The 14,962-nt window shown below is 39.7% G+C and overlaps 1 protein-coding gene across 3 annotated transcripts in view; it reads right to left on the bottom strand.

The window, feature by feature from the left end:
* Positions 1-14,962, bottom strand: part of gpm6bb (glycoprotein M6Bb) — a 48,326-nt gene that overhangs the window by 3,040 nt on the left and 30,324 nt on the right. For 2 of the 3 annotated variants that reach the window (XM_049485293.1, XM_049485292.1), the window contains exons 2-6: positions 13,092-13,278; positions 8,876-9,032; positions 8,047-8,221; positions 7,560-7,633; positions 6,597-6,662 (exon numbers count right to left, since the gene is read on the bottom strand). In XM_049485293.1, the coding sequence (XP_049341250.1) occupies positions 6,597-6,662; positions 7,560-7,633; positions 8,047-8,221; positions 8,876-9,032; positions 13,092-13,278 (659 nt within the window). Of the gene's footprint in view, positions 1-2,565; positions 3,140-6,596; positions 6,663-7,559; positions 7,634-8,046; positions 8,222-8,875; positions 9,033-13,091; positions 13,279-14,962 lie in introns of those variants that run through there. The other variant, XM_007227701.4, reaches the window with a different exon arrangement.

Genomic DNA, 14,962 nt, shown 5'->3' with positions numbered 1-14,962 from the left:
CGCACATCTCGTCAGAGTTTCGTCTCCTCGCCTTTAATAAAATAGCTATTTGTCCACGGCCGCGCACCGTAATTACGTCTGTAAAAAAATATTTCACACTTCTACTCAGTGCATGCAGACTGCAAAAAAAAAAACAGGAGGACCCGTGAGTTTTTTCTCGGCTTTCTCGGTCACATGACACATGGAGTTCAGTAGCTCCTCCATTTCCACTCACTGTTGTTTTTTTAATGTGGATCTCCGTGGAAACCATGGACAAATATCTATTTTATTAAAGGCAAGGAGACAAAACTCAGAAGTGCGTCCGGACGGGACTAAAATTACCGGAGGAGCACGAAGAGTTCAGAGAAAAACGTCTGAGAAAAACACGTACATGATCATTCTGGACGGGAATAAAATCACAGAGGATAAACCCCACGACCCATTGAGAAACTAATCCCGTCAGAATAGGGCTTAACACATACAAAAACACACTACCTGGCCAAACAAAAAATGTATGTATGTAAGTAAATGATGTGTTGGTTGGTTGATGCTGCAGTTGGTCTGCAGGTTTAGGTTCAGTAACAGTATGTGCTGAAAGAATGAGGTCAGCTGACTCTACCTGAATATACTGAATATAGACCAGATTATTCCATCAATGGATTTTTTTTTTAATTCATATTCCAAGATAAGGCAATATCAGGATTGATGGTGCTGGAATAGTGAAAGAGTTCAGGGTTCAGGGAGCATGAGATCATCATTTATCATTTTCACACATGGATTGAGAGAGAGTTCACCACAGAGTCCAGATCTTAACCTCATTGAGAATATTTGGGATGTGCTGGATGGAGAAGAGCTGCTTTGTGCAGCGGTTGGTCAGACTCTACCATCATCAATGCTGCTGCAAGATCTTGGTGATTTTTTTTTTTTTTGGCCAGGCAGTGTACAATACAACACAATACAAACAAACCATACCATAACAGACCATTATTATTATGATTGTTACAATTAATATTAATGTTATTAATAAAACAAGACACTTCAGGACAGAGTGAGGTTTCAGAAGCTGCGTGATGGAGCAGGTTAGGCAGTGCAGGCTAGCTCAGCGGTTAGTCAACAAAAATTACGAGCACAATAAAAAACAGAAATACGTCTCTGTAAAATAATATACGATAAAGACCACCTCGGACCACGGGTTTCGTAAACAAAGTGTTTATTTCGTACGCAAGATGAAAGAAAATCAGCTACATTCTTTCAAAATCGTAAGGAAGAAAACACGTAATACTGCTGAAACACGTAATACTGAGTAAAAATAAACATTAAAGAACTGTAAAAAGGCATGCAGGGTTTGTTAATAATAATAACTCTCTTACTCTCTCTCTCTCTTTTTTTGAGATATTTCTATTTCTAAATAGTAAAAATAAACGTAAGTGTTAACGTAGCTTTCGGGTCGCATCCCCATAAAACCATAAAAGGAAACGAAACCAAAACAAAAGGGAGAAATAAAACGAAATAAACCGATTTCTGCTTTCTTTTATCTTTTATCTTGTAATTGTTTAAATAAGTGTAGAATTTTATGAGCTACGCAACTAAAAAACATCAGATTTGTTACGGAGTGTCTTCTCTAAGAACGTGAACTCATTTTATGTTGCGTAATCGTGATAATCAATCGTTTCCTGCTGGGAAACTTCGGTAAGGATGAGACGACGCCAGATTCAGCGTCAGGCTTCCCTAAAAAACTGAATAAAAGTTCAGGACGCAACTCGCAACGAAGTATAACAGATAATTTTACTTGTAAACATGTTTAGAAAGGAGGTGGAGCCTCTTACAGCATTTACAGTTGGCACTATTTTTGTAGATCTTTTTTCTCTAAATACAATCTTGCAATACAAATGTTTTGGCACCCCAAGTTCCTATAAAGGGATCATAAGTTTATTGTTCTTTTATACAAATATAAAATTATACATTTTTTGTAAAAGAAAAAAAAAATAATAATAAAGCGAAAAGGGGTTAATATTCCACTTAGTGTTTTTTGGGTTTTTTTTACAACCGCTCTTCATTCTTTACAGTTTAACACTGTATCTTTACAAATGATACACATAAAAAGGTAAAATACCTCCGTTCTGATTGGATGCTCTTTATTTTCATTCAAAAAGCAGTATTGAAATATAAACTATAATATTGTTCAATAAGTTCAAAGTGAGTGGGTGGAGCCAACATGCTGTAGGCTGAATGGGTGGGGCTATAAACTGCTGTAGGCTGAATGGGTGGGGCTATAAACTGCTGTAGGCTGAATGGGTGGGGCTAAATTTCTGTAGGCTGGATGGTAGTTTGTGCAGTGAAATATAAACTATAATATTGTTTATAAGTTCAAAGTGAGTGGGTGTAGCCAACATGCTGTAGGCTGAATGGGTGGGGCTATACACTGCTATAGGCTGAATGGGTGGGGCTATACACTGCTGTAGGCTGAATGGGTGGGGCTATACACTGCTGTAGGCTGAATGGGTGGGGCTATACACTGCTGTAGGCTGAATGGGTGGGGCTATACACTGCTGTAGGCTGAATGGGTGGGGCTATACACTGCTGTAGGCTGAATGGGTGGGGCTATACACTGCTGTAGGCTGAATGGGTGGGGCTTAAGTGCTATAGGTTGAATAGATGGATACAAGTTAATGCGCTGATTTTTGTGACATCACAAAACAAAAAATTCAAAACAGCTTAGGGTGCCAAAACTTTTGCACACGACTGTAAGCCCGGCTATAAATACTGATAGATACTTCTGATTTCAGATTCCTCTCGGTTCTATTCAGGAACCCGCTGTTATATAGGTTCTAGGTTAAAGGATCTCTAGTGGTCTCTGTTTAAGGGGGACTGAAGCCGAAGCCAGTTAAACCATCCGTCTGTCCGCCCACCCGTCTGTCCACCCACCCGTCTGTCTGTCCACCCACCCGTCTGTCTGTCCGTCCGCCTCCCCCGAGTCTAAAAACGCTACATCTGTATACACGGCTCTATTTACAGGTTGTGGAACACACTGTTGGAACGCTGTGGTTTGTGAGTGCGGTTCTCCAGCTCCGCTCTGCAGTTAAAACTTAGTGCAACAGTCTTCTCTGCTCTTAAACTTCAGGAGAGCAAAGTTATAAGTGGTAGCCATCATGTAGATGAGCTGGAGGAAAGAACAGAGAGGGAGACGGAGGTGAGAAAACCAAAAATTACCAAAACATCCAGCGTTCTGCCTCCAAACCACTGATTCAGCTTCTGGCAGCTCACTCTTTTTAAAAGTCAAATTTAAGACCTTTTTTTACACCACAATAGATATAATTATTAATAATTAAGACCCAAAATGTAGCCATATTTTCTTTGGTAGAAAATTGTTTGTTGTATTGGAAATCAAAACTTAACATAGCTAACTCACCACTAACTTTACTATGTTATCTAGCTCGCCGGTAATGTTAGCTAGCTAACCTTAGTTCTCGCCCCGGTAACGTAGCTAACTCGCCGCTAGCATTAATATGTTAGCTAGCTCTACGCTAACCTTAGTTCTCTCCCTTGTAAAGTAACTAACTCACCGCTAATGTTATTGTGTTAATATGTTAGCTAGCGCTCCATTAACCTTAGTTCTCTCCCCGATAATGTAGCTAGATAACTCGCTGCTGATGTCAGTGTGTTAGCTAGCTCCCCGCTAAAGTTAGCTAGCTCTCAGCTAACCTTAGTTCTCTCCCCGATAATGTAGCTAGATAACTCGCTGCTGATGTCAGTGTGTTAGCTAGCTCCCCGCTAAAGTTAGCTAGCTCTCAGCTAACCTTAGTTCTCTCCCCAGTGATGTAGCTAGATAACTCGCTGCTGATGTCAGTGTGTTAGCTAGCTCCCCGCTAAAGTTAGCTAGCTCTCAGCTAACCTTAGTTCTCTCCCCAGTGATGTAGCTAGATAACTCACTGCTAATGTCAGTATGTTAGCAAGCTCACCGCTAAAGTTAGCTAGCTCTCAGCTAACCTTAGTTCTCTCCTCAGAAATGTAGCTAACTCGCCGCTAATGTTATTGTGTTAGCATGTTAGCTAGCTCACCGGTAATGTTACTATGTTAGCTAGCTCTTCATTAACCTTAGTTCTCTCCCCAGTAATGTAGCTAGATAACTCGCTGCTAGCTTAACTATGTTAGCTAGCGCTACGACAATTTAAGACCTTAAATACCCAGATTTCAATTTAAGACGTTTTAAGACTTTTTATGAACTGCAGGAACCCTGTAAAGGAGTAATCCGGTGTTTGGTGTATTTGGTTCGAATTTGGTGAATTTGCAAAGCTAAAGAGCTACGCAAATGCTGTATATCTCAGCTGATCCACTAAACTTTACAACTTAAAAAAAAGTTTAAATATGGTTATTTAATAGCTCTACAGAGAAGGGAATGTTTTTAAGAGGCTGCTATTCCATCAAACAACCTCTTTAAACAGTTTTATTCAGATTATCTAGTTCTGAGATGCACACACTTGGTATTAGATGTGTGATCTGCTATATTTGGGTCTGTGGTTCTGAGGTAAAAGCCTAAAAATCTCTATATTAGGAGAACCTGTCCAGGAGCTGCTGATTTTTTGTTGTGAATGATAAAGTGTGCACTTGGCCTTAGCTGCCACGGGGTGATCGGGGCAGTGAAGCAGATGGATTTGCAGTGGATGGTGAGAGGAGAAAAAGAGTGAGGCAACAAAAAAAAACACTCCTGTAAATAAAAGAAGAGAGTGGGACCCAACCAACACACTTCAGCTCCAATCAATTTCAAGAACAATTTAGCTTAAATCAGAGTTTATATCTGTAATGTGAGTTTACTGTCGATAAATTCTGGTATCAGAAAATGTATTAGTTCTGTTAGAGGTCTATTAATACTGGCTCTGGATATTCTGAGTGAATAATTTAGCACTAAATGCCATTAATGTAAGCATATTCATATCAGACAATATACATTTAATACATTTCTACACTACATGAAGCAGACCAGCCTTTTTTTACATCAACAATACATAAAATTCCTGCATTTAAAATAAAAATATTAATAATGTGATCATTAAAAAGAGGCTGAAGTGTCAAACTCCAACACTGTACATTTATTTTACTCCACAGAGTCAAACAACCAATATCAGCCCCATCAAACTCAACATCTACTGAATGTAGATGTAGGGTTCTCATTACTTAACTATAGTAACTTTAAAAATAAGGAACAAATTTCCACCATTGGCTTCGAGTCGCCCCACTAGCCCGACCGAGGTTCAATATCATAGTATCATGATATATTATTTAGTAATTAATATTATTAAATGTATTTGTTATATATTATATATATTAATATATAGTATTTTTATTTTAATGATATTTTATTGTGATCAATGGTATTTTCTGCAGTCAGAAAGAGTATGTATGATATTATACATATGTATATAGTATGTATGAGTATGTATCATCATAGTATGGTGTTTTTTTTGTTTTTTTAAGGAATTCACCTCATGAGGTTAGTGACATTTCAGTTTGGAGAGGCACAGACATTTTATTTATTTATTTATTTTTTATTTTAATATGGTAATTTTATGGAAAAAAACTTATACAGGTGAACGGCGGGAAAGAGGTGTAAAATACAGTAGTTTTCCGGCCAAAACGGGAGACTTGAGAGGTATGAACTGTGACATTGTGGGTAACTACCTCCACCATGCTTAGAAGATTAAAAGTGGTTTACCCTGAGTTGCTCTCACTGTATGCTGCTGATCTGTTTCATAACAGTGGTCTAATACAGTGGTTCCCAACCTATGGGTCGCCAAAGATCCACGATGGGTCGCGAAGCCCTCTTGATTTTAAGGGGTTTAATTTTAATACTATATATAGTCTAGGGTAAGCAAAATTCGCCGCGCTGCGCTGCGCTCTCTCTGTCTCTCTCTCTCTCTCTGGCGCGCGCGCGGGCGCTCTCTCCGGCAGCGCGGAGCTGAATTCAGCGCGAGGCTGAATATAATAATATAAGAATATAAAACTCAGTTTAGTTAAATAAATGAAAATGAGTGAGGGCCTGTAAAGTTAATCAATTATTGTCCAATATTTGGACAGGTTGAGGTTTTGGTGAGCTGTTTTACTGATTTGAAACTGAAACTGAAACTGATAGTATTCTTTTTTTTGTTTGTTTGTTTTTATTTTATATAAATTATTTTTTATTCATTTTAAATAGTTGTATTATTTTTCTTCATAAGATAAAAATTCCTTATGTTTTATGTATCAATTTTTCCTTTTTTACGTGTTTATTTTATTCATCTATAGTAAATGTCAGTTTTTATTTGTCCCCCCCCCCCCCACCCCAACCCAATTATACACTTACATCTTTTACATTTGGGGGGGGGGGGTTATGTTGGGTCACCAAAGCTTACAATGGTAAAAATATGGGTCCCTGAAGAAAAAGGTTGGGAACCACTGGTCTAATACACCACCAGCAGGAGAACCAAATAATATAGGAGTCAAATCTAAGACTTTTAAATTCTGAGATGATATGGAGATGGAAAATGAGAATGTATAAATTATAGTGTGTTAGTTTGTGCCCCACTCTCTGCAGAACCAGCAGAACTCCAGGTAAAGCCCGTGTGAGTTATAGAGAAGCTTACCAGAGCAATGACTGTAGCTCCAGCTCCAGCACACGCTACGATGTACAGGTGATACGACAGGTAGAACTGAAACAGAGAGATAAACAGGGTTAGCCTGTAACCCTCCTGTTATGATCATTTGTCAGGAACAAGCTGCGTGAATATTTCATTATTAACTCCATTACTAATTATTCTATTAATATTTAGTGTAATGGTTTCCCTGACTTCTAACAGGTAGAGGTTCAAATAGGATAATACTCACATACTTATCCTTCAGTTTTACATTACATTGAAACATAACAGTGCAATTTAGTTTTAGTTTATTTTTTCGCAAATATGTGAGATGAACCATTTTCACATTATATGTTACATTACACAAATTAACGCTTTTTTAAACAATTTTCGAAACTTTTTAACTATTTTTCCTAGATCTTCAAGCTTGAAAATATTACAGGAGGTTTAACACTTTCTTTATAACCTCTTTCTTTTTTAAGATTGGTTTATATTTGTATGTCGAGTGAACGCAAGTAAAAATTGGTCTTAAGGTGCTGTGGAATAAGTGGGTTGGGCTAAATTGCCTGTATACGGAATGGGAGGGGCTAAACTACTACTACTAAAATTGTATCACATACAGTATAATAAAATACGTTGTCATATTTCCCAGCGATAATCAGGCATGGTCAAGATCAGTTAAGAGTATTTTAGGATTAGTCAAGGATTAGGTTTGTTGGGGTATAAAGGATATATAGGCCACACTAAGAATTTGTAGGGTAAACAGGCAAAGTTTAAGTACTGTAGAATTAGTGGGTAGGGCTAAACTGCTTGTATACAGAATGGGAGGGGCTTAACCTGCTGCTGGTAAAGTATGCTGTTTATACATAATATATAACTATTGCATAACATTATTTATCCTATTCTAAAAGTCTCTTTCTAAGTTTTTAACTCAAAGAAAGATGGAATTATATCAGAATAAATGTGTTTTACCTCACTGGAGTTACAGATATCAAGCAGCGCTGATCCACAAACAACACCCGGCGTGGAATTCCACGGAATAATTCCTGCAGGAGGAGTTAGGGGTTAGCAGATGCACACAGACACAGTTTGTCAGTTCGTCAGCACTTCTGAACGCTGTGCTGCTGCACAGATGTTTAGCACAGCTGTCATTTCTGCAGAGGAATCCGTAACGGGAGAACATTTCCCAGCAGGTTTAGAGTCTCAACTGTCCGTTTCTTCACACGATGCTTTAAAGCCAATGAAGCAGAACAGATACACCACATACCTTAAACATACTCTCCGGATCTTAAATGTTGCCCTTTCTATTTATGTGTTGTAACTGCTTTTAATGGTTTATAACCTAATAAATAACTATTAATAAACTCCTTTGTAAACCATTTATAATCCCTTCAGAAAGGAGGCTTATTTTAATGTGGTACCGAGTTCTCTATATCTAATTGAAGAGTGATTTCTGTACCGTATTGCCTCATGTCGACGCAGATGGACTCGTTAGCGGGCAGGTTGGTGGGGAGGGTGGGAGCTCGCATAGCTGCACACGTCGACCACATGTTGTAGAAGAGGAAGACCGGCACGGCCGAAAACCCAAACACACCCAGCCAGGCAATACCCAGGATATAGGTCAGAAACACAAACTAAAGAAAAGAGAGAGAGAGAGAGATTTACAATCATTAAAAATATTCTTCACTAAACACCAATTATATAAATCCATTTATCTTCAATTTTACTTAAGTTGTTCAGAAATAGCCAGTATCGGTCAAGAGTTCAACATTACTTTAAAGATGTTAATTTCATAATGTTGTTTACTGTGGATTTTCATAATCAATCCACATCAGACAGGATTAGTTGAGGGTTACGTTTTTGGCTGGGTGACATAGCCAAACATCGCATGGCAATATTTATTGTGATACACGTGTTCACACAGTGACTTGTGTTAAATTTATACTTCAATTTATCCAATTAAACTGGACTAATCGTGCACTCTGTAATTTAATGTACAGTTAAGTCAGTTTTTTTTAAGCACTGCTGAAATAAATGCTTTATATATATTTATTTAAAAATGTATTTTGTCAACACAATAAAAAGGATTGTGGGGTTTAGGGTTTAGAGGGTAGGCCAGAATTAGTCAGAAATGGTCAGAGTTGGTCATAATTAGTCAGAATTTATCATCAGGGTTGAGGTTGGGTTTGAATTGGTGAGAATTCAACAGGATTGGTCAAGTTTGACCAATAATTGGGCTTGGATTTTCCGGATTGGTCAGGATTCGTTATGGACGGTTTCTCTCGTACCATTGCACTGATACAGCGGCCGCAGATGGTGGTCTTGAATTCGCTGTGCAGCTCTTTGACGGCGCTGGTGGTGTAGAAGCCCTCAGCCAGCAGAATGATCCCATACAGGAAGAAAAAGGAGGCGATTCCGTAGATGACGTACTGCAGCAGCTGGACTCTGTAGAAACACAGAGAGAAAGAAACTGTGTAAGAGGAGTGACGTGTTCAGGAAGCATCTGCTCATAAAACCTCCATTTTCATCCAAGTTTATTCATTTACGAGCTGGACTTTTGGCTATAAGGTAAGTTGCAAATGAGTGGCACACGATTGGTGTTTCTAAAGAAGTGGCCAGAAAGTGGGCGCACAAGATAGATGTTTATAATATAGTGGTGAGTAGACCACACTGCATTATTGACTTATGTCATAATGTATATATACCTATAGATATGACCTCATACAGTTTTGCTGACCTTGTTATTGTCTATAGTTTTTCTAGCCAAAAAGAGCCATAAATGAGAATGGGTCGGCATATCAACAGAGTGTTCTTATTTAATTTACACTATTTTATGTATAGTCTATAAGGCGCGGATAATAAAGTGCATTTTAAGTGACACTAGAAAGGAACAAGGGTGTGGCCATGCTAATGCTGCTCCAGCCTTAGTGCTGGAGAAACTTCACTTTAACTCCTGTATAACTCTGTACTTCAGCAGAGTGGCTTTACTGCTCCTTAATACCTGACTGGTAGAATTTATACATAAGGAGCACTGATGATTTTTGGGAAAATTTAAGTATTTAAAATTTGCTGTTTAGTGCGAAAAATAGGGTACATTTTATTTACTTAGACAATTTTAATAATTAAAAAAGCACTGCTCTTTAAAGGTGTGTAATTGAATTGTATTATTACGTGATTATTATTATTATTATATCATTATATCAGTGGCATCAAATGAATTTTCTTAATTTGACAATAATATCATTTATCGCAATACTTTTTGGGACAATATATCGTCCAAACAAATAAACAGGTATTGTGACAAGTAAAAGCACAAAGTGGGTTTTTACTAATAAATTAACCACCACAAAATCCATGTGGCAAAACTGTGACTCAAACCACTGCTTGTGTGCTCTGCTGAGGAACGTTCAGAGATTAAATGTCCCAATGACAGTAAATATTCCAGTGATGAATGTTAAGCAGATGTGAAGGAATGGACTGACCTCAGCTCTCAACCAAAACAAACAGAAACGTAAAACCGAAGAGCTTACGTCTAAACTGATAACAGGTGATTCCTGTCTGAGCGACAAATCAGGCCCTCAGGCATCCAGCAGTGTATAGAGAGCTGTCTCTGGAGTCGCGGTGTTGAACGAAGAAACTCCATATTAGGGCTTAGCTCACAAAATCACAATTACAGCAGAGCCATTATCAGCCTGACCTTTCACTAAAGTAAGGCTCGGCGGTTTACAGAGAGGACCAGAACATCCATTTTAACACCAACAGCAGGTTTTATATTAGCTGGAGAGATTTATTCCTGGAGGGTTTTGTTATCTCCTGAGGAGTGATGAGTGAGGGAAGACAGTTGGAGAAGATGTTGGGTCTAAATGAGCGTTTTACAGCATTTAAAAGACACAGTAAATTGTTAACTGAAAGACAGTGGTGCATTTAGTGAAAGGTGTGGGTCAACCCTTGTCAGAAGAAGTGAGTTTAGTATTTTGAGGAGAGATTCAGTTTATTTACAGTAAGCTTAGATTTCTCCAGCACTAAGGCTGGAGCATTAGCATTTGTGGCTAATAGCTAGCCCAACAGTGCTACACTGAAGAATCATTGGAAGAGCTAGCGTGATTAGTGGTTAATGCTAATGCTGCTCCAGCAGTTCTAGCCAGGTTTAGCAGCAGGCTACAGGCTGATAATACTCACCTCTGAATGGGGAAATATCGGTTAGCAGCTAAAGCTAATACTAACGCTACTTCAGTCTCAGTGCTGGAGAACTAAACTGAAACTCCTGTATAACTCTGTACTTCAGTGGAGTGGCTTTACTGCTCCTTAATACCTGACTGATAGAATTCATACATAAGGAGCAGCGGATTATAAGGCGGAGTATAAGGCGTATTTTAAGCAACAATAGCAAGGAACAAGGGTGTCACCATGTTTCGTTTTTAATAGCAACAGTGCTAGCGGTTAGCAGTAGCCCCTAGCCACGATTATCAGCAGTCCTGGCTGCGGTTAGTAGTGCTTAGCGCTAGTAAATGCTGCTCAACAGCGCTACCATGAGGAAGCCGGAGTGTTCTAGTAACACAGGATGCTATCAGCTAGTGGTTTGTCCCACTTAGCTTGTTTTAACATGGTAATTGAGCAGGTAATTATCCGGAAAAGCGAGAAGAGGCGGGGCAGGTGGTTGGGTGAAAATGAAGCGCTCTGTTTGGCCAAAACACTCTGCTTACGGACAGATTTGAGTGGCAACCTGACGACAAATTGATTGAAACAAGTGAAATGCGTACTTTAGAACATGGAATCGTACAATAGCATACTAGTAGGTAGGGCTGAACGATTTTGGAAAATAATCTAATTGCAATTTTTTATCTATAAATTGCGATTGCGATTTAAAATGCGATTTTTTTTGTCTTCTCGAGTATTTTTCAACAACAGAAGCAATAAATCAATCTGTTTAATAATAAACAATGTCAAATTTATTTAAAGCACAGATAACAATAAAGCAAAAAAATCTATGATTTTCCTTTTCATCATTTGTTTTTTTTATAGAAAAATAAATAGATAAATAGCTTTTCCTTTTCACCATTTTTTTTTTAATTAGGAAAAACAATAGATATACAAAATTTAACTTACTGCTCTCCAGCTAGTAACATCATGAAAAATTAAAGTGCAAAAAACATAAAGAGAATCTGCTTTAACCAACTCGTTATTTTCTGTATTTGAAGATGCAGCACTGGTCGTTGGCATTTTAGCCTTGCAAATACCACACAAGGCTTTTTTAAATGCTGAAAAAGGTTTGTAGTGTTACCTCGCGTCGTAGCAACAGTAGCAAGGCACGTTTAGCACAGTACCTGACGTTGAGCAGCATCTTCTTTTTTAAAGCCAAAGTAATTCTACACAACTGATGTGTTCCTTCGAGCCTGAAGCCATTGTGCAACAAGGGCGTGTTCACACCTGTAGTTCGTTTCTAATGAGTTTGTTTACTTCGGTCTGGTTTCCCACAGGCATAAATGTAAACGCACCAAAATGCGCATCAATAAACCACGCGAGCAGCCTGTGTCCTCTGATTGGTCAGAGCTGTCTGACACGGGAGTACATTAAATATAAATATATGAAAAAAGTAAATACAGCGAGAAGATTTTGTGTTCCAGCGCAAATATCTGTGCTTTAACACTGAACGCTGAAACGCTGCACTTTCAAACACAGTGTTTCTGCATGCAGCGCAGATTTATACATAATAAACAGAGCAGTGAATGCAGCGCGTGCATGGACACAGTGTTTGTTCACAGCTGTGGTAATTAGCGTTATCTAGCTAATATATCAGTTTAAACTGTGCTTGCTTTTTTAGCAGTTTAGCTCAAATAAATGGCTTATATTTAATAGCTGGATCCGATCGAGACCGGATCACGTTTTCACCACAAGCGAACCGCTCCAGAGTTCGTTTGGTACCGGACCGAGACCACCTCCTCTAGCTGGTCTCGGTCCGGTTCTTTTGATCCGCACCCCAGTGCGATTACTGTTTTTACACCTGCTCAATGGAACCGCACTAAAGTTACAAACGGACCAGAGTTCATTTTAACCGGACCAAATAGTGCTGGTGTGAAAACGCCCTAAAGTGCGCTGTGTTGGCTTCACTTCTCCACCTCCCTGCCTTCTGCTCGGGTATGCTCCGCTCGTCCTCGGCTTGGCTCGCTCCAAAGTCACGTGACCAGTCAAATCGCAGCCAGTGCGGTTAGAGAATCACGTTTTAAAATATCGCGAGATTATCGCAAATGCAATTAATCGTTCAGCCCTACTAGTAGGTCAAAATGCGTGCAGTTATGAAAAACGCGTCTGGAATGAAGGGTTAGCATTAATGATTGTTGTAGAGCCTAAATTGGGCCCAAAAAATCTAAAAAACTGGAAAAGCTCCTCAAGTAAGACCCAGGATCTTTTGAAAGGACTACATCACCCAGAATTCTTTGGATTACCTAGGAAGAACAGAGTAGAAAGCTGCTAAAAGAGACTGGAGACAAGGATTCCTGGACTTACATGTCGGTGAGCATGGCATGGTTGGCAGTGACCTTGGAGAAGTGCGTCTCCAGGATGGTGAGGGTTCCAGTCAGGGCCACATGTCCACAGCCGCAGAACAGAGCCACTCCAGAGAAGCACAGGATGGTAGCCACCAGAGAGGCATAGGGGACACCCCCGAGACACTTAATGCAGCAGTCCAGGCAACCTGCAGGACACACACACACACTCACACATTTAGCACAAACATGTCTCAAACATGGCCTTCAGACGGTCACTGAGGTCACCAAAGCATCAGCAGTTTGGCAGCACTGATGAAGAGCCAGAGGCGTAAACCAGGTCACACAGCTGTTAAAGTCAAATTCAAAGTGATGCAGTAACAGCTTATACTCTTCTGGGAAAATAGCTGTGAGGAGGATTTGATTGCATTTAGCTTCATGTGAGTGAGAGATCAATAAGGTCAAATAGTTAAGTAGTTCTGTAGGATTTTTAGTTCTGCCTCTCTCAATTCATCGATATGGTACTGGATGAAATTCCATTAATTCAGAGAAGCTTTTAGCCCAGTTCTTATGGGGAGATTTACACCCCCTTAACCCCCACCTTCCATGGGCCCGGGTGACCTTTAGGTCAAGTACTCATGGCTGCTCTATTCCACCACTTGGAACAGAAGAACCACTTACCAACCCCAGAGCAACCATACAAGGATACTACAAGGGCTACAGCGTGGAAACAGTAAAACAATCGCAAAAAAATAAAAAATAAATCACAGCAACTACTTGCCAAAAGCATAGCAAGGACTTGCTAATGACAAAGTAGCAGCTCTACAGCAACCACCTAGCAACACCATTGCAATCACTGGTAATCACTGGTAATCATTTTGGTGTCTTCAAGTTGCTGTTCCAACTAAAAAGTCTCTTGAGCTCGGCTTGGGATCCTGAAAGCCATTGTCTTCACAAATTAGCAACCTCACAGTAACCACCTAGAAACACCATTGCAACCACCTCTGAATCACTGCAACTTTGCAGGGAATTTTGGGAAAATGTAATATGTGCAAACCTAAACAGTCTTACATCGGTTGAGGTTTGTAGACCAATCCAGTGGTCCCAGAAATGAACCGAAAGCTCCATAGGCCCGGCTCACAATCTTGAATGTTCAGTCATGCCACTGATAGCACAAATAGGCAACCCCACAGAAACCACCTAGCAACACCATTGCAACCACCTGGGAATTGCTAGTCATCAATGATAATCATTTTGGTGTCTGCAAGTTGCTGATCCAACCAAAAAGCCTTCTGAGCCCGGCTTGGGATCCTGAAAGCCATTGTCACAACCCCACAGTAACCACCTAGCAACACTATTGCAACCATCTCAGAATCACTGCAACTCAGCAGGGATTTTCAAGAAATGTATCACTGTAATCATCATTTTGGTGTCCGCGGGTGCTGACAAAAAACTTTTGAGCTTGGTTGGCTGGGGATCCTGAAAGCACAAATTAGCAACCTCACAGTAACCACCCAGCAACACCCTTGCAACAACCTGGGAATCACTGCAACTCAGCAGGGAATTTCATGAAATGTAGTACTGTATGTGCAAACCTAAACAGTCTTTGGGTCAGTTGAGGCTTGTAGACCAATCCAGAGCAATGACCTAGCAACACCCCTGCAACCACCTGGAACTCCCTGCAACTAAGCGAGAATTTCAGGAAGTGCATGTTGAAACCTAAACAGTTTTCAGGTCAGTTAGAGCACGCAGACCGACCCGTTGGTCATCAGCAAGGTGCTGATCATTTCGGGATCCTGAAAGTTCTGCTGGGCCGCTGCCTTTCTCTCCAGAGACAAAGGAAATAAAAACAGAAATGAGAGAAAGAGAGGCCTTTTCAGAACGCTCGCCCAG

The sequence above is a fragment of the Astyanax mexicanus genome, chromosome 11, assembly GCF_023375975.1.
Source record: "Astyanax mexicanus isolate ESR-SI-001 chromosome 11, AstMex3_surface, whole genome shotgun sequence".
NCBI classification, from domain to species: domain Eukaryota; kingdom Metazoa; phylum Chordata; class Actinopteri; order Characiformes; family Acestrorhamphidae; genus Astyanax; species Astyanax mexicanus.
The sequence above is the reverse complement of the archived record's forward strand: the minus strand, read 5'-3'. Positions and strand labels throughout refer to the sequence as shown.